This window comes from Phasianus colchicus, chromosome Z (assembly GCF_987193195.1).
Source record: "Phasianus colchicus chromosome Z, bPhaCol1.hap1.1, whole genome shotgun sequence".
NCBI classification, from domain to species: domain Eukaryota; kingdom Metazoa; phylum Chordata; class Aves; order Galliformes; family Phasianidae; genus Phasianus; species Phasianus colchicus.
The window spans coordinates 20,539,814-20,567,293 of NC_143476.1; the positions used below are offsets into that span (position 1 = coordinate 20,539,814).

Sequence of the window (27,480 nt, forward strand, 5' to 3'; positions counted from 1 at the left end):
GTAATGAAATTTTCATTACATGGAAGGACTGTTTCCTACATACCATTGTCCTGGCATGAAATATACCACTTAAATCTGTAAGACAGTTACTCATTCAGTGAACCATGTTCAGGAGGAGAGACAGTTCTCCTGTGCTGTCTCAGTCAGGTTGGTCACCAGAGGACGTTGGCTTGGGGCTGGGGCTGATCCCATCAGCCACACATTGCTGTTGCTCCAGGTAGGGTTCGCTGTGGTTCTGGGTGGTACAGGGAGGCCCAAATCCATTTCACACCTTTTTAAACAATGAAGAATTTTCTGGAGTAAACTGAGAGTTTTATGTGTTAGCTTATTTCATTTTATTTTAAGTAAAAATTGAATGAAGCAGTAACAGTAAATGAAGGGGAACATGAAGAGAAAACCTTTGTATTCATGCTGGAACTTTAGTGCATAGGATCTTATTTTAGCTCACGAGAACATAATTCAACATTGTTCTGCTCCACCGTATAGAAATCTGTGCAGTTCACTGCATGTGTAAATTACGAGTGCAGAAGACAACGACATTTGAAATGCAAGGGCACCGTAGGTGTTGTCAGCATCATTTCTCCCTGAGTTGTGTCACCTGTGTCACTCCTAAGGTGCCTGTGGGATAGGACTCGTGAGACATCTGTGAGGTGCTTTCAGACCAGGTACTTTCCCCAGATGCATTTTGGTAGTTTTATGTTAGGTGTAAACACTTGATCTTACTGCAGTAAAATATATGTGGTTATCCATAGCCATTATGGAAAAATTTAAGGAATAAAGTAATAAAAAAAGATAGCAAAAAAATATGAATTACATTCTGACTATTGAATTCAGAGTGTCCAGTGTCGTCCTCACATCCTGTGAATAAATTAGAGTAGGGAGCATGGTTTGCATGCACATCGTGTGCATACACAGTTGCTTACAGTGGTAGATTTTTCGGTAGGTGGCACTCTTACCTATGAGTCGGTGCGATGCTGGTGCTGCAGTGTGCTGGCATCGGGGAGGGAGGGAGACTGCTGTCAGTGTCGCTGGGCTGCTTTTGGCTTTGTTGGTTTGTTGGCTACAGGGACTTCTGCAGTCATAGCAGCTTTTGCAAATGACCACTGCTACAAGTTAAGTTAGCTTAATAAATGTCCCATTGAAGGACAGTTCAAGCTTAGTCTGGTTTACAATTTACAAAATCTTTGAATCATAGAATCCTTAGACTTGGAAGGGACCTTCAGAGGTCATCTAGTCCAGCTCCCTTGCAATGAACATGGACATGTGCAGCTAGGTCAGGTTGTCCAGGGCTTGATCCAGCCTTGATCCAAATGTTAAAGCTCAGTGTGGCTCTGTATTGTCGTAGTTCTCATTAAGGACCAGAATCCAGTTGCTTCATGTACTTTCAGCCACAGGAAAACAAAAGCCAGCAATCCCCTAGATGACCTTCAGGCACACATCTTTAATCTTAGATCCTGTTGGTTGAATGGTTGGTGGTCAAGAGTTTTGTTGGTAAGCCAAGCGATGCCTTTATTGTTAGTGGTATTTCAGACCATGCTTATTTAACTTATAAAGACATTTCTCTGCTTCATTACTGTGACACATATTCTTTCTTCAATACATTCTACATTGTAAAATGTTAAATCCAGTGATTTTGATATATTTACACGCATATACACATTTGCTTGTGTGTGTGTATATATATATATATATATATATATACACATGTATGATATATTTATGATTAACAGCTTTGATTGAACTGAGCTGAATGTTGCTTACAGGGAAACACTGTGGAAGATAATGAAAACATGCGGTGATAAAACACAATTCAGACCTAAGGCTTTACACTGTGCTTGCAGTGTTTTATCATTTGTTTTATTTGTGTGACCCTGTTGATGAATATAATTAAAGTTGATAACATTTGTGATTCTTCATCAGGTACTCTATGGTTGTCACCCACAGCTTAGTACGGTTCTTTCTTTACTCAGATAGCTACTAAAATTTCAGTATGAGGTAGATGAAGAGATTTAAGACAACTGAAATTGTTTGGAAACGCACTTGCAAAAGTTTCATGAAAGGAAATTTTGTGTGGTTAAAGCCATTAAACTCCAAAATTTCACTCCTGAAAGTACTGGTGGGAGGGAAAGAGAGTCTGCTAGGCAATTATTGTGTGCAGTGTGACCAATTGCTGGAGGAAAGATTAAAAGTTAACATTTAGTTCTTGGTTTAATTCTGGAAATTTGTAACACAGAAGTGCAGAATCTGCTTTGTACGCTTGCTGAAATTTGGTGCAGATTCACAATTTGGAATCCGTTGTCTTTTTTTTTTAAATATATATATACGTTTCATTAAAAACAAAAACATACTAGAGCTCTTAAATGGCACATTGAAGTGTTACATATAGGTGTCTCATAGACTACTCACAGGGAAAACTTATTTGCTTGGCAAGTGGAATAAGAGAAGAAAGATAACTGCTTCTTTTTGTGAAGAAAAGGAAATAGTGCTGGTGCTTGTGAAGTAAGGTGCTTAAAAACAGAGCTAGCCTTGCTGTAACTATCTTTTCTGTGTTGTATTGCAGAGATGGTGAGCTGAGTTTGAGTCGATCAATGATCAATAGCTCTGATAAAACAATCCGAAAGGGCGGTTCCGCTATCTTCCAGCATTCTGTAGAAGGTTGGAAAATCAATTCTACTTTGGTACTGGAGATAAGGTGAGTGTCTTAAGTAACACACAGTTCATCTCATATTACTACTGCTTACAGTTCTTCTGGTCCAGAACAAAGTCATTTGATTTACTGCTGCAGGTGGATGTTTTATAACTGTGCTCTCTAAAGGTGCAGTGTTAAATGCAACTGAATGCCATTAGGCTGCAACGTAAAGTCAACCTTTGTAAGAATGAATAAAATGTTTTCATCTGGCTATGTCAGTCAGACCTTGAGGACATTATCTACATTATGCATGTTGTCAAGAACCCTCTTGGAGTCAGTGATGAGAAACTGGCACTTTTAGAATATGATTTACTCTCATCCTAGAGGACCGAAATAAGACAGATGCAGCCTGAAAGTACCTATTTTTCTTCCTAACTACAAAGGGAGCTCAGGCATGTGACTTAGATGTAAGAGTCAAGAGCTGGGACATGAGGTGCTGACCTCCCTGAGGCTGGGTCCGAGTCAGAAGGCACACACATGGCCTGGTGATGTTGACAGTCTCAACAGTTTTCTTTTTTTTCAGAGACAGAGAGGCCAGAAAGAGCCTTAGGCTCATACTGAATGTGGGAGCACAGTGGAAGAATTAAAGCAAATGGTAACTCTGATGTGTCTTAAAGTGGGCCTACCCATGCTGGGGCCTGGGGGAAGAGCAAGTGAAAGCCTCCAAGTACTGTACTGCCATCATATCTTCCTTGTCTCAGTTAGTGAGGTGGGCAGGCAGCAGGAAAGAAATATGGGTCAGGGCTTAGCAGTGTGGGGGGTTAGAAACATGAAAGTAAACAAATTTTAGCTGCAGCTGTTTATCAGAGTAGCCTTGATTTTTGGAACATTAGGATGCTAAATTGGAATTTCATCTAATTAAACTGTATTTTCAATGTGGTTGCACTTTCTTCCCTTTTTTTCTTTTTTCTTCCTTTTTTTTTTTTTTTTTTAAACAAAACAAAACAAAAACAAACAAATAAGGCCAGCTTAAAAAAACCCCTCAACTAGCAATCTTTCAGCTTATGAAAGCATGTCTTTTCCGAATGAGGAACTGTGGAATTTTTTTTATGACTACAATTGTATGTTTTTAATTCTAAAACGTGTAGGGAAACACAGAATCATAGAACCACTAAATGATTTGGGTTGGAAGAGACCTCGAAGGTCATTTTGTTCCAACCCCATTGCCTTGGGCAGGGCTGCCACCCACCTGGTCAGGCTTCCCAGGTATCCATCCAACCTGGCTTTGAATGCCTGTAGAGCACAGTTACCTCAAAAATGATTAATATGTACACAGTGGTAGTAAAAGCAGTAAGTGCTGCATTTGTCACCCCATTCTGGAGGTCCTCTGCTGTGACAGGTGAAGTGCACTCCCACTGCAATAGCAGAGAATGGGGTCAGGGATGAAAAGTATAGCAAGAATTGAGTAGGCAGTGAACTATGCTGCTCTTGATACTTTAGATCCTGTAGCTGCATCTCAGCTCTGTGGTGCACTGTGGTGTCCTGTTCCCTGGCTGGGGGGCACTCATACCAGTGAGCATCTGGCAGTCAGTCACCACAGATGAACTGCCAGACCTCAACACTGGAGTTTTTCACAAGAATTTTTTTTGTTACCTGTTTGGCCGGTGTGTTGGTCACGAGGTAATGGACAAGTTATGCTTTGAAGGTAGGCTAGGAAAGGTACGCAATGTCCTGTACCAGTATCTAAAATTCATATGCATGTAACAGACAGTTTGACAAATAGGAAGCAACTTCAGAAGAATACTGCACAAATTTCAAATCATCTATTATAGTTTTGACAATGAGAAGAAAACAGCACACTGTTTCACTTGTGAAGTAAACTAACTTGGAACTCACTGAAAGACTGTAAGTAGAAAGAGGTAATTATCCTTAGTTATCTAGTTTTTTGGAAAAATCAGTTATCCTATTTCGGAACCATTTACAGCCAGTGCACCTTCACTGCTCAAGCCAAACAACAAACTAGTAAAAATGTTACAATAGATTTTTGATTAAAGTTAAAAGCGAAAATGAAGCTTGGGTTATGCTCACTTTTCACTTGCTTCAGAAGCAGCATAGATCATTCAGACAGAGGGTCAAACAGTGGTGAATGTCTTTGAGGGTTTTTTTTTAAAGTCTGTAACTACAAGAGTATCATCTCAATCTACCCCAGAAGATGAGTTTCAAAATCAATACCTTTTCCGTATTGTTGGAGGTGGGAAAGTTCTGCCATTTAAAAAATGATTAATGAGCTCTGAAGGAACATATGATGTGAACATGTGGTATTTCTTAAAAATGGTACAGTGAAGAATGCTTTTTGTCTCAACTGTGCAGTGAGGAAAAATGTGTATCCTGAACAGTATATGAAAGGAGTCCATGCCACCTGCAAGTCCTAGCAAATCATCTTTGCTAGTATGTGTAGCATATTCAGTTAATTCAGCAAGTGAGGAAGGGAACTTTGCTATACTTTCTCCTGAGGACCCCCTTGTGAAACTTGTTCTGCTCCTGATGCTGACTGAACAATACACGTTCTTCTTTCATTATTGCAGGAGGATTGCCATAATCTTTCTTCCCCATTTCAGCTGCAAGAAGCATCTTAACCTTAAATATTTGTACACTTAGGAATCTTTCAGCATTAACTTCAGATGTATCTAGAAATCTCCTGTAGTGTTTTCATGGTTAAACTAACTCTTCAGCCCTCCGAAGAGCATTACACTCACTGTGAAGACCATGAGGATGATTCATGCTATTACTGCAACTGTTAATGTGAGCAGCGATACTCTTGTGGTTGAGCGTCATCCTAGCAAGTAACGGTAGGAGAGAAACACTTTAAAAAAAGCTAGCACCTTTTGAATAAAAAATCTTATCACTTCTCAAGAGTGGAGAAATAGTTTGTGTAACTATTAGCGTACAGCCTAGAGACATTTCATAAGACTTTTCATCACTCATAAACTGCAGCTACCTTTGTGTCTTACATCAGCTTGACACCCACAATGACTATTTTAAAACACGGAAAATATTTGTCAGTGAATTTTGCTTTGTGCAAGGACTGTTCTTTAGTGGTATGTCTGGACATTGCTGTCTGGCAGCTGGAATGTTACCCTTTGTTATTATACTGTGCTGCTTTCTCTGTTTGGTCATGTGTTGATTTTATTAGCTCAGGGTAGTGACCAGTTTCTGTCAACCACAAAGGTCATATGGGATCTTGGCCAGGTCATGCCTTAGTGAGTCAGTGAGTGAAAAGCTTCATTATCCAGACCCATAAAGGTTCTGCAGGGTGTCTGGTGTCATAGACTGCTCTCTCTTGGGACCTTGCAACCAGAAGAGATAAGGGAATGTAGCAGCTGTTTTGGGAGCCAATGCCCTTTTGAGGAGATGCTAAGCAAGCGTTAAAGAAAGTACTAGGCTTTTTTCTATTATTGAGGAGGGAATGGTTGATGTCATTAATTACAAGAGACTGTAGCAAATTTGCTCCTTTGCTGGTCACAGTTGCTTTAGTGGGAGAGAGATTTTTCCAACTGATGTTACCTACTGATTGCTGACAACTTCTTTGAAAAATAATTAGTAATTCCTGTGCCTGAGGGTAGAAGACTGCTTGCTTGACTCCCTCTCTGTCAGAATGATTTCAGCCATGTGTAAGGAGAACCCACCTTCTGCAAAATTGTGCTTTTTAAGTCCTTCCTATTCTTAGTAGAAATGTGAAGGTTTTCCTGGTGCAGAAACTAGGAATTTTTGGTCACATAAGGGACGGTACCTTCAAACAGGAGAGGTGTGGCTGAGATTATACAAGCCTCTCTGACAGAGGACTGATGCTAGCACCTCTGTAACCTGTGTGAAATCATGTAATTACAGTGTGAAGTTTCAGGATGGGATTTTTGTTCTTCCACTTATTTTTGATTAAATGTGGGCATGGGTTTTTGTTGAAGGGAGCAGATAGGGGTTTTGAATTTTGGGAAGACAAAATGAAAAAATGATGCGTGTCTATGTTATATTCATCTCTTTACAATGTGAGAGAGTGGAAATTTCCTTTCTGAAAAGTGTGAGAACCTCTAAGATGTTAGCAGCATCATTAAAAACAAAACAACAACAAAAAAGAACAGAACACAAGAAAAAACACCATTGTGATGACTTCCCCTTCTGAAGAGTTTTGATTATTATCATTGTTTATCTTACAAGTTAATATGAAACAGCTATGATAAGCCACTGAACAGCAAGTGATAAACACTGAATTGGCACTGAAACAGTGAAATTGCTCTGAAGCTTTTGTAGGAGCTTTTGGAGGTTTCAGAGCCAGCCACTGGCTGTTTCCTCCAGATTCCCCTCCAGATTCCGAGACCTGCAAACTGGGGCTTTCCACTATGGTCACAATAAACTTTAGAGTTTTTTTCCTGCTCAGTCCTTAACGTCAATTAAAAATTCAGTGTTCTCTGTAGTGTGAGACAGTTAACTCCTCTAACTCCTTTCCTTTGTCTCTCGCTTTCTTCAGTGCATTGAAAGCTGAGGTATTTCTAGCCTTCATATGTTAAGCAGCAGTTAGGTCATGCTATGTTTAAATGTCCACTCTTCCTTTTGCTGGAAAGCTCTAAAGATTTGTAGCTCGATTATTGTAGCTCGATTAGTGTATGCTTCAGCTGCTAAAGTGACCTTTTTGGTCAAGGAGAAGCATGGTGCCCTGAAAGTAATGGGGGGGGGGAGGGAGGCAGTATGGAAACAGTCAGAAACTGCCTATCAGCCAGCACTTGTGTTGGTCGTTTGTGGGCTGGTGATTGCCAGGAACCACTCCCGTATTAGATGCAGTATACATGGTTTTAAGGAATCCAAATCTCTGAGAATTTGCAAAATTATTAGTAAGAAAGCAAGTGAGAGTCTGCAGTGACTTAAGTGGAGTAGGAGCTTGTGAGGGTGAGATGTTGCTGGCAGTTCACTAGTTATATATCAAAAGAATTGTTTACGTTGTTTTATGAAAAACAAAAAGAAAGCATCAAATGAATCCCAAAATATCTAAAACTTGAAAAGCTTAACTTCAGTTTAAGAAAGATCTAAGACAGCAGTTTAGCTAACTGTTTAGTTATCAACATTATCAAAACAATATTTAGAAATTTAAATAATTATTTCTGGTTAGTTTCTTTACGGGAAAAGAAAAAAAAAAACAGCCCTCCAAATGTTTGTAGATAAGTAGGTACTAGCCTTTCAGTAATAAGTAGCTCTTTAGAAAAACAAACAGAAAAAAACTTTAGTTTTGTTAGTATGTGAAAAATATTCCATGTAGCTGGATGAAGCACATATTCAAAAAACTAACTAACTGATCTTAATTTAGGAGTTTCCATGTGATTGGCACACATAGAGAAAGCATAAGGAGGATGTCCTGGAAAGGAAATATAATTAATCAAATCTGTTTGTAAATATCTCTTTCAGTGCTGATGGCAAGCAGAGAGTTGGAGATCACTGCTCCTTTGGAGCAGGAATATTTTTAGTGTTCTTAAATAAAAACAACAAGAAAGAATTCTGCAGTAACACGAAATCACAGCCTGCCCCTCTAGACAGCTGCAACTCCTGTTTGCCTTCTGAGGAGGCAGAGATGTTTGCAGCTAAGTAGGTTTTGGTCCACAGGATTTCTGTAATTCTCTTTTGTCTGACTGAAACAGAATTTTTTAAAATAGCTCTTCAAGGAAAGAGTTGATTAATTGGCAAAAAAAGTATGCTTTGCCTAGTGCCTATTGTCCTTGGGGGTGTCAGCAGCTGAGAGCCGCATTCTGCCTTCCATCTGGGGAGGGTGAAGTGATGTCAATACTTGCAGGAGTTAGACTGGAATCACTGGAAAATCAAATTGTTTAAAGGCCTAAGTAAATCAGTTGGAGAAAGTCTGTAGGAGATCAGCAAGATGTGTCAATGACCTCAAACGCATAACCTGTACTTAAAAAATATATATATATATTTCACTTGGATGTCTTCCTAGTCTCAGTTAAATGAAGGTTCTTGCCAAGAGTAAGCAGTAATCTGTCCTCCACATGCAAGGTAAATGGAAAAGCAGGCTTCAGTTGCTCTGAGAAAGATCCACACCAGTGCTTGGAATATTGTGCTCCAGTAAGGATAGGAAAGCACTGAAGTTAATCAGGATCATGAAAGAGTCTGTTGAGTCTACACCACTGGGGAGGCTGCTAGGACTAAGCTTGATAAACATGTGCAGAGTGATGTTGAAAAAGATGTATCTTCAGAAGGGTAGGTTGTGGACTAGGTAATCACTCAGTCCTTTTGTTTCCATAAGGTAGTAGTTGGTGACTTATCTCAGCTAGCTACCTCAGCACTGAGCATACCAGTCAGGCACTTCTCCAAATCATGGAAATTCCTAGCCAGAAAAGTGTGAACACTCTGGTGACAAGGCTTTCTAGCAGTACCATGCACAGAGGAAAGATTTTCTCTAGAAAGGTATTTCAGATAGGGTTGTGGCCTACTTTGGCTTTCACACTGGCAGGTCATATATTAGTGTTTATAACCACGGGTTAGTAATTTATTTGCAATCTTAAAAGCCAAGTATTTAAATGATTTTTTTTCCCCCCCCATAATCCACACAATTTGGAGGAAAATGAGGAAGAGGTAACCACTGTATAATTGTAAGTGTAGTTGTGTAGTTCAAAGGCTAATTTGAACGAAATAAAGCCAAAAAATGCATGTAAGTAGAAAAATGTCACCACACTGCCCTGAAAGAATACACTTTACATTGTTTGGAAAGCTATTTGAAGACAGTGCTATGTGTTACATATCCCTTGTCAGTTAACCAGGAGTTGTACTCAGTGTTTTCAGTGTTATGAACATCTGGTTTTGGCCATTGAAGAAAAGCCCCAGGTCAACCAGACATTGTAAACAGGTTGTGGACAGTTGCTTGGACATGATGTAAACAGGTTGTGGACAGTTGCTTGGCTCCAGATAGGCCTGAGTCACATCTGTCTCACCTGCCCACTCAGGCTCAGTTGCAGTTTTATTTATCCAAACAAAACTCACATGAAACAGTTCTGTTCCACATTCTATCTTAAGTCTGCAGAAGCTGTATCTGTTTAACACATTTACTAAAAGGTTCACTAAAAATTATGCTTTTTCCTTCCTCTAATTGAGCATGCTTTTGAATTTTATGTGCATCAGGATGTGAATTAGCACTTTCTTAAAATTATTGTCAAGTCCATTTATTCAGTCTTGTTACAGCCCTTTTTGTGGTTAATTTTTTCAGGACTCTATGCCTTGGGACAAAATAGAGATTTAAAAGTGCTCTTATTATTAACCAGGATCAAGACTGAGACAGCCATATGTGTTTCATAGTTCGAAGTTATCATATCCTTTAGCATATCTTTTTATCTCAACACTTACGTGAAAGTGGGAAGTCCTGCTGTCTCTATGGTACAGATGAGTCAGAGGGGAACTTAAAACAATATGAACATCTGCATTCTTAATCATATTTCCTTTAATATTAAAGTACATATTTTAGTGCTGGCATTATACACATTTCTTATCAGCACAGGAATTCTTATGCATACTTAATATCCGTGCACACAGTTGAATTTTCTAATGAAAAATTCCGACTAAAAAATTTCAGCTGTTTAATACGTGGTTGGCTGTATAGATCTGATTCAGGTCCACCTGAGGACTTGTAGAGAAATTCCATGAGCACATGTAGGGCCATGGTCAGGTAAAAAAGATTTAACTGTGAGTTGCCAAATAAGTAATGGAAGCTAAGGCACTTTTTTTTTTTTTTTTTTTGGAGGGGGAAGAGGAGAAGGGGGCACTGTTTGCATAACTTCACTGCCTTCCTCTTATATTTTGGAATAATATACAGGACACTTAGTTGATGTGTAAATGTTACTACTTGTTTGGTTACACAAATATTTAGGTCCGTTTGTTCCAGATTTGTTCCAGATATCAGGTATGGGTGCTTTAAATAAAGGAAAGCTGGTAGTGACCGTGTGTGTCTTTTTTAGTCAGAGTCCTAGGTTTTATGTAATTTCTGTTGTGTTTTCTGGTTTAGTTGTGGTCACCCCATCTCACATTAGAATGCGTTATGAAATGAGTCTCTGGTACTTTGGCTGATGCTGCTGGTAACTTTCAGTGCATTCATTATCCAGCCACTGGTGCATTACAGCCACTGGTCTGGTGGATCTTCTTAGGTAATTAATAATTCTAGTCACTTATAGTACTGCTAGATCAGACAAATCATTCTTTCTTGCTTTTTTTTTTTTTTTCTTCTTCAGTTTCTGTATCTGTTGCAGAGTAGTTAGAAAATGAATTCATCGGCCTGTGAGGATTAAAGTTCATTAGACTACAGGCTGAAGTGGAGTCTTTATCCTGTGTTACAGAAGTACTTTGCCTGGCCCTTTACACCATTTGCTGGAAGTTTTCAGTACTCAGAATTTTAATATTCTCCACCATTCTCCCTTATTCTGAGACCCTCAGTGCAAGCTGTCTTTGCCCCGATGCTCCTTCTTTCATACCTGACAACTGTAAAAGACACCTCAGAACATTCTTTTTTCCCCTTTGTCCTCTTGTAGCAAGTGAGAGGAAGCACTCAAAAAAATATTTTTATCCTGTTTCCCTTCCCCTCTGGCTTTTAAAGTCAATTCCAGGGTGAGCGCTTTGTGTAACGGCAAGGTTTAGACTTGCTCTTTCCACTTAAGGCAGTGACATAAGAGCTGTCTGGTCATGGTGCTCCTATAGTTCATTCCTTTTTACTTGAGATTATTTCTCCTTTATATCTCTCAGTGGGTGTTGCAACTGCTGGAGTGGCGTCTCTGGTTATCTTTTCCTGTTTTGATCTGCTTTAAGGAAGTTCTGCTCTAAAAGTTGGTTACGTAAAAATAGAGTTCTCTTACTCAAGAAATAGTCTATTTTAAATCTTATCTGCTGACCTCAGTGGAAAATGTAAAGTTATTGCTTTTCTTCTTGTCTTGTTAGTGTTGCAGAAAAAAGAAGTGTGTTCACATTAACAGCTATGGGGATGACCTACCTCAGCCCATTAAGTCCTGTCTGTTCCATATTGGACTTTAGCATGAGCTTAAATTCAGACGTGGTATTCACACCTGCTCACAAATATTCACACTTTGCAGAGGAGGCATGGGCACGGGTGCATAATGCTGTGGTCAGTGGTCATCCTGAGCCAGCAGTCTCCTGCAGCTCTGACCTTTCGTAGCTTTTTATCCCAGGGACAGACGTACTGCAAACTGCTTGAAACTGTCAGTGCTGGGATCAGTCCATACTCAACTGTAGTCCTTGAAAGAGTCTTAAAATACTTACAAGCAGGTATAGGTTACCATGATTTAACTTCCGCAGCTAACCTTTAAGCAGACGCATTTTAACTGTTATTTTCTGGGCAGTGGGGGTATACAGATGCTTAATTATCATAGTGCCTTGGTCTGTGATAGCTTAAGCCCTGATCTTGATCATGTGTATCTGAACCCTGTTAACAGTTCAAACGTTTAGTGGCAGATAAGCAAGCTGCAGGACTGAATTAAACTGATTTAAAGTGACGATTCTTTGCTAGGAAGTGCTTCTATGAGTTCAAGGAAGAGTTTATCTAGACCTTGAGCTGCAGAACTTTAATTTCCAGCATATTTTTAAGCTGATTTTGCTTAAATCAGTGTGAAAGACAGTGGGTGTTCTTATTTCATGTTAATTAGAATAACTTTAGCTGAGCTTCAGTTAATTAGTACTTCAGTTTATTAGTACTAAGTACTAAAGTGAATGTGTTACAGTAAAATAAGGAGCTGTATGAAAACACAGCTATTCTTGAACCAAGCTGAGTTGCGAGACATGACAGTGTACTGAAACACTTATTTTCTGAACCATAAATAATACTTAAGCTATAAATGTTTTAAACTGTCACGTTTCTATGAAAACAAACAGCTCTTGTCCTCTGAAGTATGTGAACGTTCCGAAGCATTGTAAAACATTAGAACAGTATATACTGTGTAATTTTTGAAGTCATCTTCCCTTGGTCTCTCAGTGCTTTCATCTCTATGAAGGGATTAAAATCCACTGCTGTAGTACTTTGCTTGTGATATTGTAATTAAGATTTGAATTCTGTCATGACAGCTTTCCTCTAACTCCATTCTAGAACATGGGAAGTGACTTCTGTTGCTAACTACCTTCAGTAGTATGCTGCATGCTCTACATTAGATAATTCCATGCAGCAGTGAATATTGGGTCTTAACCACACATCTTTTTTTTTTTTTCCACCCAGAAAGAGTATTCTTCGATTCTTGGATGCAGAAAGAGATGTCTCAGTGGTCAAAAGCAGCTTTAAGCCAGGAGATGTAATCCACTATGTATTAGACAGACGTCGCACCCTAAATATTTCTCAGGATTTGCACAGCCTTCTCCCTGAGGTTTCCCCGATGAAGAATCGCCGATTTAAAACCTGTGCTGTAGTTGGAAATTCTGGCATCCTTCTGGACAGCGGGTGTGGAAAAGAGATTGATACCCATGACTTTGTTATAAGGTGAGTGTTCTTCTGCTTTTGAACATGTGGCCTGCTTTGCTTCTTGGACAAAAGCTGAGAGAAGTGCTTTAATCTCACCTACAGATTTCAGGGGTTATCTGAAATTACAGAACAATTAATGTGAAACTGTGTTCTTCATTATGGGATTCTCCAGATTTGAATATGTTCCTGGGTTATTTACAAGAGATTTTTTTCTAAAGTGAAAGTAAAACAAGAAGCGTGCTTGATGAGGGGAGAGAGATTTGAGCTACTTATTTTTGCTGTTGTTTTTATTCCAAACAAAATAATTATTGTTATGGAGCCCATAGTAGAAAAAATGCAAAATATTTTCTTTTTCAAAAATATTTTTTCTTTCATTAGTGATGGCCTTTTCTTTCTTTAGCCAGTAGTGATGGCCTGTTGTAAATTACTACATTACTTCTGTGCAGCATGGGGTAAAATTTCAGTGATGTGTTGATGGTGAACCAGATGGCTGCCATTAAGGTAATTGGAAGTCACACACGTAAATCTTTTCACATTGCTTTAGAAATGCATCCATGCAGTTTGGGAAAAAGTGCTGATAGACTTCACTTTTTATTCATTCATCTGTCAAGTACATACAATAGAATACCATTGGCCTTCATAAATCAATAGAAACTATGCAGAATAGTAGCTGGCTTCATCTGAGAGCCTGGCACTATATAGATATAGAGAAAGTTAGGCAAAACATCGGTCACTTTGATTTTTAAGCAGAAGTTTTAATTGGTTTGCTCTGAGGAAAGTGAAAAGACAATGTTAAAATACAGTGTGGAAATCGTAGTCGTTGCAGGTTACTTTTCTTTTTCTTACCTTGAGAAAAGATGTTGGCAAGAATCCAAAGGATATGGGAAAGAAAATTCGTACTTTTTCAATCCCTAATTTGAAATTACCAGCTTCTTGAATAGCTCTTAGCTATGCTGTGGTTTTATACTCTCTCGTGTTAAATGTGATTTATCCAGCAGAACTACAGAAAAATTAAGATGCAAGATTTTCTTGGGAAAAGTCTTTTTTCAGAGCGCAAACTCAAGAATGCCATTCAGAAAGTTTCTAGTCAACAAAGTATGTTCTTTATTCACATGTTTAATTAAATTGAAGTTATATCCGTAGTCTTCCCCCTGTTCAACTAGTCATGAAGCTAAGTTGTGACATCTCACAAGATTTTAACTAGTTGAAGCTATGTGGCATAAAGATACAAGATACAATTTTTACATCAAACAGTTACAGCTGCTCATCAGTTTTTTAGGCTGGAAAGACATCTCCTTTAGTGTATGAACAGGTAAAGCAATCTGAATAACAAATAGTCTTCTGGGTAATAGTACATATTTGACCCTGCAGTCTATAGACAGTTTTAATACAGTAAAGTTTTTGGTGTAGAAATTAAACTTGAAACTTTTCAAAAGATCAAAGATTATCCATGGTTAACTTAATGTATGTCATGTGATAAAAAGGAGTAAAATGGAGAATTCCTTCTATTTCAAATTAAAGCATACTTCAGGGCTATAGTTTCCTACACATTCCTCTTCTTACATTTAAAAAAAAAATGTTACATACAACATAGATGATCACATTATCTAATCTTACCAATGCACTTGGTAACCACTCACCTTTGGCTGTTGGGATTCTGGTGTTTGTAGTGTGGCAGCCAGCTGTGTTTTTCTTCGGCTCATTTTTCTAGAAATAATATGTACTAATTCTACTCACTACCTAGCACTGTTCTGAAAAGCAGTTACTTGTATGCATATAGAAAATCATGAGTGCAGCTAGGTATGTTGACTGATGAACAAAACTTGCAGAATCTCATGATACTAAGTGCATTATATTTAATTGATACAAAATGTAATTTATACTATGGGGGTTAAATTTATAATCTAGTTGATTTTGATACTAATTTATGGTTTTTTCTCTTATGAGATCTAAAACAAAGGTATTTGTGTTTGATAGAGGGTCATTTCTCAGAACAGGAGTTTTAATGTAGATCAAACACCAACAATACCACTAATTTTATGGGTAAGCTGATGGTGAAACTCTGAAACTGAAAAGGATAAAATACCCTAGATTTTAATCTTTCTGTTAAGGTGGTATGAAGATCTTAGTAATAACTAATAAAGACAGAGAATAAGAGAATATATGCTCTATCAAGAGTAAAGATGTAGTGAATACCTAGTGGTTTCCCAGGTGCTATCAGGTGTAAATTAGTGTCTTTGAAAGTCATCCAAAGTTGCTAATAACTTGCCATCCTTCTTTGAGACAATCCAGCCTTCTGTTTAACAGTGCCCATCAAAGAGCATTCATCCAACAGAGACACAAGGTAATTAGAATACTAAAATTTAGAAGAATGTTTAAAAATAGACATCTAAAATAGAGGTAAATAGTAAGCATTCCTGGAATCCTACAAATTTTACAAGTAAAACAATGCAGTTTTTCTTTACACAAGAGTCATTTTTGCAAGGAATGTAATATAAGCATAAGCAGATTTACTGTATTTACTGGACATTTTGAGGTGGTCTCTTTTTTAGTTACTTGATCACTTGGGGACTTACTTTGCTTTTGTAACATCAGAAATGAAGAGTCTAGGGACATGTCTTCTGCCAGGATAAAATGGATTAGTTCCACAAATTTAGCAAAGTTATGCTTGCTTTGACAGCAGAAAATGGGACACACCTAGCTAAAATGATAAGCACAGGGGCTCTTCACTAATTTAAAAAAAACAAAAAAAACTTATGATGTCTATACTACTACTATACTACACTACTTTCCTGTTTCTCATATCCCGTCAATTTTCTCTGCTTTTTTACACCTTATTGGTACTTGCACCTCTAGAACTTTCGTGGTGGCAAGCTAAAGCAAAGTGTATGTTGCTGCCATGCCTGGAAAGGACTCTGAAGCATTCCCAAATCACTGACTTCATAAAGTAAATTGGAATGAAAATATTAGGTAATTAATCTGATTGCATTTTAAATGTTTAAAGAGCGCAGTTCTGTCTCAGGAGCTGTTTTTCACATGGTGCTCTTTTCAGCTGTTTCTATAGCTGTTGGGTCAGATGGTGCTCACTGCATCTGAGAGTTAAATGCGATACATCTTGCTTTCCTGTTGTCTACACTTTTTCATCCTGGAGGTCAGAGACCAGAGCTCTGTTAGGCATATTACCTATCTCAGCTGATGTTACTGTAATCTTTGTTTGTGTTATAGTTTCTATGGAAATAAATAGGCATTACTTTCAGAGTAACCTGCATATATTATAATTATCTCCTTTCTTCTTTCCCCCTTTCCTGTCTCCTCCCCTCCTCTTTTTTAATGGACTTTAGTTTTCATTATGGAACCTTTTCAAAAGCAGTTGCCAACTAGAGTTTTGCAATTTTTTTAAATAAATAAAATATGTAAATAAGTAGCAAAATCTTGTAGATTTATTCCTGGTGATGCTACTTCTGGAGAAATCCTTTTCATTTTAGATGGTCTATGTGGAGCATAGACCTGGAGTAGTTAAGACATGTTACATGAAGCTTCTTCACTGCCATAGACTTGCTCTGGCAATGAACGACCCTCTTAGGATATCAGTATTTAATTGCTTCTTTGGATTGAGGTGAACAGTTTATATATTACAAGCCCTTTTGCCCAGCACAGAATTTTCCTTCCAGTTTAACTGTCAACATCGAGGAATGAAACTGAAAATTTTTGCCATTGTCAGTAATGATATTTTAATAGATGAACCTAGCTCTTATTTTTCCAGTGTCACTTAACTTTTGTTTCTTGCTTTGTCTAGTCTCATGCTTGGTGAATTTCAGATGGAAAAAGCTTGTAGTCATTTAATAGATCCTGTGTAAGGAGGAAGATAATCTGTCCCACTTCCTCTCCTATGTCCTGGTTTTGTGGACAATTGTGATGTGAGCAGCAGACAATTAGCAGCTCTGTTCAGAAAGAATAAAATGACAGACCTGCCAACAATACTGTGGACACGTGATTTCTCTTTTCAGGAGGATAGCTGAAATTTCTCTGTGTCTCCTCAAATCTTAATCTGAGTGGGCAGTGGTAGTATCTTTTTTCTTCTGTTTTGTACCTTAAATTAATAGGCAAAAAGCAGTTGTAATTTTGTCTGAAGCATAAGTTGGAGGGTAGTAATTTACTTGAATCTTGAAACTATTATTTTTTCGTTTTTAAGTATTAGCTTTTATATTTCAGTACTCATTTAATTTGTCTTGTTTAGAGCACAACCGTTGTGCCAGTGGAGCTGGATGCACAAGGAATTAGATCTGTGGAAAGAGAAGTTGCCAGTTAAACAGATTTTACTTCAAAACAAAACACTTCCCTTGAATGTGTCATCACTAGCTCATTAGAGTATTTTCAGCTTTTAAATGTGGCACTTTTTTTCCTTCACTCTCTCTTCCTTCTTCAGCATCAAAATGCTTAACAACTGCAGTCTACAAATATACTTCCTCAATAATTTGGGTGGCCTCTCATAGACATGAATAGCCTCTACCTCAGGAGATCCTTGACGTAGGTCTGATTTCTTGTGGCTGAATTTTCTTTTTGGCTTCACCTAATGATAACTTGAACTGCTGGAGGGTGCTGTGCATGGTCAGGCAGTCAGCCTGTTCTGGGAACAGAAATGAAACAGAGATGTTTCGTTATGAAGCTGAACTTCTTCTGTCAATAAGTAGCACCTGTGCCACAAATGCTGGTGTGCCACCGATACATTCCATGGGAAGAAAGAAGTAGCTAGAGATTCTGATTTAAATATATATATAGAAAGATAATATTATTAATCAGTTTGTTAGTTTAAAACAGTGAAGAGTGCACTTGAAATGATTTTTTTTTTCTTTTTTTTTATTGAAAAACAAAAGAAAACTAAAAGGAACTCAAGGAATTCATTATTTGGCAGACTTTTTTTTTTTTTTTTTTGCCTGAGGCAAGAGACATTTCATCCTTTTCCCTTTAAGCAGTCAAGAGCTTGGGCTCAGGAGAACCAGCTTTACAAACCTTGGTACCATCTAATGTATATTCACAGTGTTGTTGTTTACAGCTACTATTGTAATTGACCAAGCTGACTTTCTGTGCTGCATGTGACTATTATTTCCAACCTGTTCTTACCATCCCAATATTAGTAGCCTTGTTGTAAAGTTTGCCCTATTCAACTCTGATCTGCAGTCCACTTAGGTGGATTGTCTAAAGTGAAGGCAACAAAGAAGTACTTCTAGAATGGAAGTGTATGTATGTGCTGGAAGATATGGCATGTTGCTGAAAATTGTGTTTTGGGCTCAACTTTTAAACAATAGTATTCATTCAAAATATCAGCAGTGCAGCATGTGAGAATAGAGGGAACTCAATAAATGACAGTCTTCTATTTATTCTAATGGATTTAGTATAGCAGTGGCAACTTAATAAAAAAAGTAAGGTTTTATTTATTGCATATAAAATCCTAGGTACTTAAGGTCAAAGCTGAGGTGCCCTGCTCACCTCCTTTTTACTCCTGTGGATTTGCGTGGAGTTCTGTGCCTAAATAAGCAGGAAGGGCTATTGCATTGCCTGTTTCAGATTGTTTCAATTAATAGACTTCTTATTTACTTGGCAGAAAGTAGGTATTTGAGTCTATGTGTAGGATGTTTTCATGAAAGAATCCTGAGAACTATCATGGAAGAATCCTGTTAGATTATTGATGTTGGCTAGCAATATTAACTCTAAAATTTCAGTAGCTGTATGAAGCTACGTTAACATATAAAGATGCATTAGAGTTTAAGATAAAACTCAAAAATACATAACAGAAGTAATTTACACACACTCAAGTCTGAAGGTGAACACACAATAGCCAGTTTTATTAGCTTTGAAATGTACTTTTCTATAAAGATTTCTGGAAATTATCTGGAAATACATATTTTCTTGTGCAAGCAGTTCAGAATGAGTGTTACCATTACATAAACTCTTGTTCACATGTGGAGAAAGTTTATTGAGAAGGTGTGCAGAATTACAGAAAAATGTAAATGCATTTCCCAAGAAAGCTCTTATCTGCCTCCATTTCATGAGAAAGTTGGACAACTGTATCTCTTCAGAATATGTAGGGTTTATAGCCTTATGAACATTTATTTCTGAAGATGATTGCACCACTTCACTTGATAATTACAGAATAAGGTGTTGTTCTGAGGAATTAGTATTGTTATCTAGGTCTAGATCACGGGTATTAATCTCTATCACCATGCTGAATTATTTTTATATCACATGAGTATTTCACCAATAGAAGCTAAAGCTTAAGCAATAAGTTCATCATGCCAGAAAATAATTGCAGAACTACTAGAATGACATTATGTTTGGAATATAAAAAATGGGAATGTTTCAAAAGACTTAGGTCTGACATCACTTAACATCCTTTCACTCAGCTAAAAAGTTTGCTAAATCATGAGTATATGGTGTCAAGGTGCTGCACTGGTACATATCAGCTAAAGGTGAATTCACAGAAGATGCTCTGGAGGTGATTTGTCTTAGGTCTAACTCATCACTGAAATCATAGGTAGTTTCTGAAGTACAGACACCTGCCTCTTGTGCTGCCCATAGAGAAGGGCTTCCTGCTTATGATACACATATTTATATGACAGAGATGAAATGATATGGAGAGCAAAGGCCTGATGAGAGCGACAAAGTTACTGCATGTTGGACAAGGTTTGACCATAAGACATCATGGCAGAATGGAAATGCAAATTATTTTTTTTCCAAAAAAATTTAATTTCAAGATGAAATAAAAACATTAAATTTCAAAACATCTGATCAGCAGTGATATTCTAAAAAACAAAAATCCTTTTAACATGAGCTAAATTTAATTTGTCAGTTATACTTAAATACTGTACTGAGCAAAAAGGCAATGAGTATATAAATTATACCTAAATTGGCTGACATGATTTCCTGTAAGTATGTGAGTTGTTGGTAACAAGAAGATGAAAAACGAGCACTAATGAAAGGTAATAGGTGTTACAGGGCATATTCTGAGCTATGCTTTTTAAAGCACAATGATATTGTTTTCAAATATACAAAAAAGTCTTTTCTCACTGATTTAGTTGCATTCAATGCGTTTCGTTTTTTTGAAGTCTGAAAATGTTGGCAAAATGCTATGTGCAATCACACTTAGTATCACTGGTATTTTTTCCTCATGTCAATTGAAACAGGCTTGCATGTTCATTTTTAGATTTTCCTTCATGCATACATTTTTCTGAGTTAATGTTTCATATTTATTTTCATTTTTTCCATTAATTTCTTCCTCTTCAGGTGCAATCTAGCTCCCGTGGTGGAGTTTGCTGCAGATGTGGGAAATAAATCTGATTTTATTACCATGAACCCATCAGTTGTACAAAGAGCATTTGGAGGCTTTCGGAATGAGAGTGACAGAGAAAAATTTGTGCGTAGACTATCCATGCTGAATGACAGTGTCCTTTGGATCCCTGCTTTCATGGTCAAAGGCGGAGAGAAGCATGTGGAGTGGGTTAATGCATTAATCCTTAAGAATAAATTGAAAGTGCGAACCGCCTATCCATCACTGAGACTTATTCATGCTGTCAGAGGGTAAGTGTCTGGAAAAGACTGGTCTGTCCTTGGTGCAATGAAACTCATAGCTAGAATTTCTAGCAGACAGAAGAAAAGAGCGCGTAAATTGTTAAAACTATTAGCATATTTCCCTTATTGTTGTAATGGATTGCATTTATGATGAAATAAGCTTGTTCGGCAATAAATGTCATCCACTCATTTAGCCCACTGTAATGCAAACAATTGAAATACGACAGCACAGTAACAATTTCTCTTCTGCTTTTATATGCAAAGTATCTTTATGCTCATTAGAGTGGGAAATTGATGAAAAACAGACAGGATTCAAAGAATATTTGCATTCTTAACAAATCAGAGGACAATACAAGTGCTGTTTGTCTTTTTTTTGGGCAAGACTATGGAGTAAAAATACAAATGTTGGCGGTAGGGTAACAACCATGCAGATAATGAAGTATGGCAGATCTGAAAGTAATGAGCTACTTCCCAAAATGCCTAAGATTTTGTAGCAGACATTCTCCTTTTGAATTCTGCCAGGTGCTTGGTCACTTCAAGAGTATTGACCAAAAAGATTCACATTCACGCTTTGTGCAGAGGCTTGGTTCTTTTCAACCACATAATCAAACAGAACTCTTAGTTGAAGGCTCCATTGCAAGTATGAGTACATAGGGCTATGTATGAAAAACATTCAGAATACGTAGTGCAATATCTATTTGTTATGTGAAATATGACACTGTGATAATATTCAGTTCCTGTTCCTTGAACTGTCCAGTTCATGGAGTTTTGGGAGATGTCTTAAAGCTTACACAGAAATTAATGATTATGTATCAGCCTAAAAAGTTTGTTATGTTACAGCAGCAAAGATGGGAGCAGAGGGGATATTTTCATCTGATAGCCCAGTGTAGTATGAGAACATGAGAATAAAGCTTAGAAATATGTTTTTCCTTTGGGTATTAGGGCTTTTGAGTGTGTTTCTCCTCTTCTGCCATGTCCCAGATAGACTGATTGCTCTGTTCTTTATATGGTATAATGCTGGCACTGAAAGAAATCACTGTCTTTTTTGGGATTTCATTGATTTTTCACCATGTTGCTCAGTTTTCTGGTGGATAGTTCTTTTATTATACAGTTATAATTTAATTACTTTTGGGCCTTGATTGTGTTGAATTTTCAAGTGTTCAAAGTGCCTATAGCACATAGATAAGTGCAGTGGGCTTTGCGTGTGTGTATAAATCTGAATAAATAAGTTCACTTATAAATTACAAGCAGCTGTTCTTGTTCCCATCTGCTGAGTCTAGGCAAAACTGTCAAGTATGAATAGAAATTCAGAACACTCTGTCAGTTGCCCAACCTAGGGCCTCTCTAGGGGGCCTCAGTTCCAAAAATCAGAACCTTCATTGTCTGTCTGAAGTAAAAATAACTTAAACTCTGCCATCACAGTTGCTAATGAAAATTTAGGCTGTACCATATTTCCATTTATACCTGTTGGTGTAATCTGATGTGACTAGACAAATCTGTTGAATCTTTGCTCTAACCACTAGGTCCTCCATTTTCAGGCTTTGTTGTTTTATCATGTTGCTTTTGCTGTTTTGTTCTTCTATATCATCATGTATTCTTTATTATTCTTTTTTGTAATTAAAATAAGAACCAAATAGGAAGACAAAAATTAGAAGATAAATTTGTCCTTGATTTCATCCTTGACTTTATATATAAAGTGCAGTGCCTGACATGAATGTGTCTTCATGAGTCAAATTTGGAAGTGATGCAGCTAGCAATAATACATTTGGAACACTCCTTAGATTTTACAGAAGGCAGACTTACAACACCAGTCCATAATAATGAGGCTTGTATTACAACAAGGTTAAATCTGAGGAGTGAGTATCATCTCTTTATAGGTAGCATTAAATCTTTCTAATATGTGTTTGGTTTCTATTTTAAATGAAATATCATGGCAGTATGGGAAACAAATGAGCAAAAAATATTTTTGAATTAAGCATGCCTGAGCTAAAAATTAATATTTTCTTCAAGTGAACTGACTGTTAAATCAGCTCATTTTGAGCAATAAGACATGGGAGAATTTAAGCAAGCTGTAGGTGTTAATTTCAGTTTGAAACCAAAGGACAGCTAACCCCTCTGCCATTTAAAGCAGCGTGTGCAATGTAGCTACGTAATTTTAAGTAAAACATTCATGTTTTATTCTGTTATGCTCATATCTTTTCCAAATCTGGTAAACTGATAATTTATGAGCTTATGAAGAGACACTTCCTAAAACATGCGCCTATGAAGCAGTCCTTGTTTTATGAATCTGAACTATTTTTATGTATTTTCGATACTTCTGCAAGCTGTGTTTTTGGCAAGTGTAAGTCTTTGTGACCACATAAGGTAAACAGTGATGACCTGTGGAGGGCCCACGGTGCTGCAAAACAGAAAAGATAAAATAAACACAACCTGAAAACAGCCTCTAGTTGGATAAGAAAACAGGAAATCTACCCACAAAAACTGCATTAAAACGCTGCAAGGCTTGTGCAGACCATTCTTAATAGGTGTCTGAGCACGTGTGCAATTGAGATTCTAAGGCTTATGCTGTGTCTTTCAGTGTCTTAAGCCGTAAGAGGGAAATGAAGTTTGAGTTGTTGATGAAAGAATGATAAGGAAATCTGAGCTGCAGGAGGTGTGTTCTGTCGTTTGTCTTCCTTTACATAAGGAAATGACTTGCATGTACATTTTCAGCTTCTGTTGCGTAGAGTGCAGTGCTCTCAAATATCAGTATCTTTGTTTCAGTGCGGCGTAATGATCTTTTAACTTACAAATGCTTGGAGCAGTCATTGTCCTCTGTTTCTAATTGTAACATCCTCAAGCTCCTTTAAACTTCCATACAAATAAAAATTCACTTATTTTCCTTCTCTTGTATTAATAATACCAAAGCATTCTGGCTTTGAGTAGCCATATTTTGGATTAAATAATAATTGATATGAAGGTAGTTAGAACTACTTTAACTTAGACTTCAGTGATAAGAGAATCACTCAGGAAAGTCAGCCTGGCTCATATATTGCTTTCTACTTTTTTAAATCATCCTGATGTAACTAAAGCACAGTGAGAATTTTCTTAGACTGCCAAAGACGTAATACCAGGAGGATGTACTGAACTGGCATACTTAGTTTGAAAGTATATGATTATGGAGGTGATAAGCTAAAATATTCCCTTAGCTGTTTTTGAGAACCTCAGCAGCCATGCTGGTTTTTGTTTCGAGGCTACACCACATCCTTATCATTCAGCTGGGTGAAATGAGGCTTGTATTTGAAACGTATTACACTGCAACTATAGGTCTTTATAATCCAAAAATATACAATTCTGTACTACAGGCCTGAAAACTGACTAAAAGGAGCGCACAACTACTCTTAACAGGTTTCAGTTCTGATTTTTTTTTTTTTCCTGAAGAACAGACTGCTTGTGTAAACATAAATTGATATTGAGTTATTTAACACACCTACAATTTTATGAAAAACATATAGAAATGTAGTGTATTTCGTTCTAAATAATTTAATAGCTAATGCTTATAAATTCAGTCTGACATATTCAGTAGTAACAGAGATCTTTAATGCTGAAGGATTCAGGCTGATGGCCATAAGGTTTGGAAAAGATTGTCTCTATTCTTTTTGTACGTATCACACTGCCACATTGTTCACACAAATTAGATTTTTCCTTCATTAGTCTGCAAACCATAAGGCATAGTCAGTTGCAAAAGACAGGACAGTAGTTTTCTTGGACTGCTGTTCTAATCTAGAGTCTGTATGTGCTCTATTAAATAATAACAGCAGTTTTGCTGCAATCGCATACATCATTGAGATTCTCTCCATTTTTTTTTTCTTTTAATAAAAGCAATTTTCTGAGCAGTACTTAGTGTTCGGGAGTAGATTTTGATCACATGCTAGCATAAAGTCTGTATTCTGAGAACATTTTGAAAACTTTCTGTCTATTCTTGCATGTTTTGGGTCATAAAAGAGGTAATGTGGTGTTTAAAAAAGAAATTGCTTTTTTTTTTTTTTTTTTTTTTTTTTTTGTGGATTCCATGGCTTATTAAACTTATGTGAATGATGTCTTCTCTAAAATCTCAGATTCAAAGTTTTGAGAAGAGATTATATAAACACTAAGTCCAGCATGGCAACTATTATCTTAACCAGTAGCATAAATTTTAAATGGCTGAGGTATCCATATATTTAACTTGAGCAGTCTAATACCAAGGTGATCTAGTAGTTCCACATGATGATTTCTAATTTTTTTTTTTTTTTTTTTTTTTTACTTTTGTACTTCTTGGTCAACAAGTTTGTTTATCAAGTTAAAAAATGGGATTTAAAGTGTTTGGGGGGCAGTTGCGTGATTTCCTCTTGAAGTGTTTCTAAAAGCTTTTTCAATGGAATTTTTAATATAACTGCGCACACATTATTGACAAAATAACTGAGGTAGTTAGTACCAAACTGAGTTCAAGATAGAGGTAGAATCTATAAATGAGGAGCTTAATTGATTAAAAGGATTCTTTGCTCTCTAATGCCAGTGCTAGGAAGGTTAATTATACAGTAATTAGGATGAACAAACAGAGTTACTTTTTTTTTTTTTTTAATTGAATTTAGCAACAAATTTCAGAAACTTCGTTTTATTAATAGATCTGAGATTTCATACTGAACACTTTCATTATTAGGATTATTTGTAATGATCTATTTCAGGTGTGTGATACCCTTTGAAGCATGAAGTGTATCTGTATGGTCTAGTCTCAGTAGCAGAGTTGCACTGGAAGGCGTGCTAAACTGCAGTGTAGGCAAACAGGAACTGAGCTTAGAGGAGCAGAGTCCAGATGCTCTTGTTTATTTCTGATGGTGACGGACAACTAAACCTGGAAAGAGGACGAGCAGATGTTTTTTGCTGTCGGTGCTGTCTTTCAGTTCCCAGGGGGAGCAGGGAGAGCTGCTGAGGCTAGGCACATTGTTGATGCATTGGAGGCCAGAGTTAACTCTCAAAGCCCACATCTGCTGGCGCGTATTGGAAGACATGGGCTGAAGATGAGGAAACACCCTCACTCCTGCCAACACTGTCCTTTTATCTTCTGCAGTTTTCTGAGAACTTTTTTCTCATGTTTCCTCCCTGCCTCTGCAAAACAAAATTCTCACGTATATCTTAATGTGTGAGAATGTTTTCTTGGCTTTTTTCCTGTTGGAGTCATCCCATGAACTATGAGTCACTCGCCAGCAGTAAATCGTTGCAACTGCTTCACAGAAGATTCCTTCAGCCTTAGGGGTACACAGCAACTGCATGGGCATCCTGTGGGATTAGCTTGGGCTCCACTAACTTCCTCCTTGCTACTGCCTTTACAGGAGTGGTATTAGTCTTGATCCTACACTAAACACAGCAAAATTCCCACTGAAATCTCTGTGTTGTGCCTGTGTAAAGAGTATGCCATGTCTATTTATGGGCATTTCAGTGCAGAGCCTTTTTCCCTTTGTTAGTGAAAGCAAACAGCTGTCATTTGAGTGGAGTGACCTTTTGCACAGCTTCTGCACAGCTCTGGAGTCCTTCACTGTGGGAAATGCTGAAGTACTCTGAGAAACTGAAACAGGCAGAAATCAAATACTTCTCCAGCAGCTCTCTGCTAATAAAGAAACAATTTCTGGGAGCAATTAATACTATAAGCGGTTCTGTTCCTTTCTTTACTGCTACCATATTGTTTCTTACTGCTAAAATATGTTCCTAAAGAAAAGATATTTTGAACTACATGGATTGCAATCACTGCAGAAATCAAGGAATGAAAAAGATGGCCAATAAGCTAAAGATAAGAGAACAGATTTAATACAAAATGAGAAAGACGCCAGAAAAAATACTCCATATGTGGAAAAAAAAATCAGATTTCTCTGCTTTCCAGTGAAGCTGCTGTTTTCTATAAATGTGGGTGTAGAAATAGCATTTTTGTGTCACAAGCATCCTTCTGGCTTGATCTAACCTATTAGAGCTGGCTTTGTCTGCCAAATTCTTTCAAACCAATGGGACACCAGTCAGTTTGGATTTTCAGAACTTGCATTGTGTGAAGTCATTTGCCATGTCTCAAGATCTTTCCCTAATGTGAGAAGAGCATGTGGCACTCCTTTCCGAGGCTGAGACACCACCAAAGCACCCGGGCCAATCTCAGCCCAGCAGTTGATGGCTAGGACTGCTGGAGCCCTGCATGCCATGAAAGTTACTTGTCTGCTTAGCTGGCTTAGAGCTCCTCAGCACGTCCTGCTGATTGCTTTGCACAAAATCTCCTCTCTTCTTCTGTTTTGGGGAAGTTTAGGAGAAATGAGACGTGATGCTTTCTGAGGGAAATAAGTCTTTTTTCAATGGGAGCAAGCCCAGTTAAAGTAGGGGAGGACACAAAGGGGAAACAGAACATATGAGGGCTGCTCCGAAAGTAATGCTTCCTATTTTATTATGTTGGCCTACAACATCAGAAGCAGACGTTGGTGGTGATATGAAAGTAGAAGTTGAACCTTCCCACCAATATTCTGTTACATGTTGTTGCCTTGTGGCAGATGGCAGCACTCTGACAGAATGGTATCTGACACGCAAGTGCATATGAGCAAAGGTGTGTCACTGAGTTCCTCCATGTGGGAAAAATGGCACTTACTGAACATTCATTGATATAGGAAAAATAGCAAGAGAATTGCTTATTTTCAAGTTTTTGAAGCTTAGTTTGTGGCTGTTAGCATGACTGTTAGTATCTAAGGAAGGGATAAACTGCACATAGTTTATTCATGCACTGTATTTACTTTTTTATATT

General features: G+C 37.5%; 1 protein-coding gene across 1 annotated transcript in view; it reads left to right on the forward strand.

Annotated features, from left to right (window-relative positions):
• Positions 1–27,480, forward strand: part of ST8SIA4 (ST8 alpha-N-acetyl-neuraminide alpha-2,8-sialyltransferase 4) — a 53,512-nt gene that overhangs the window by 2,349 nt on the left and 23,683 nt on the right. The window contains exons 2-4 of the mRNA XM_031607052.2: positions 2,561–2,692; positions 12,888–13,145; positions 20,409–20,702. Coding sequence (XP_031462912.1) covers positions 2,561–2,692; positions 12,888–13,145; positions 20,409–20,702 — 684 coding nt within the window. The remainder of the gene's footprint in view (positions 1–2,560; positions 2,693–12,887; positions 13,146–20,408; positions 20,703–27,480) is intronic.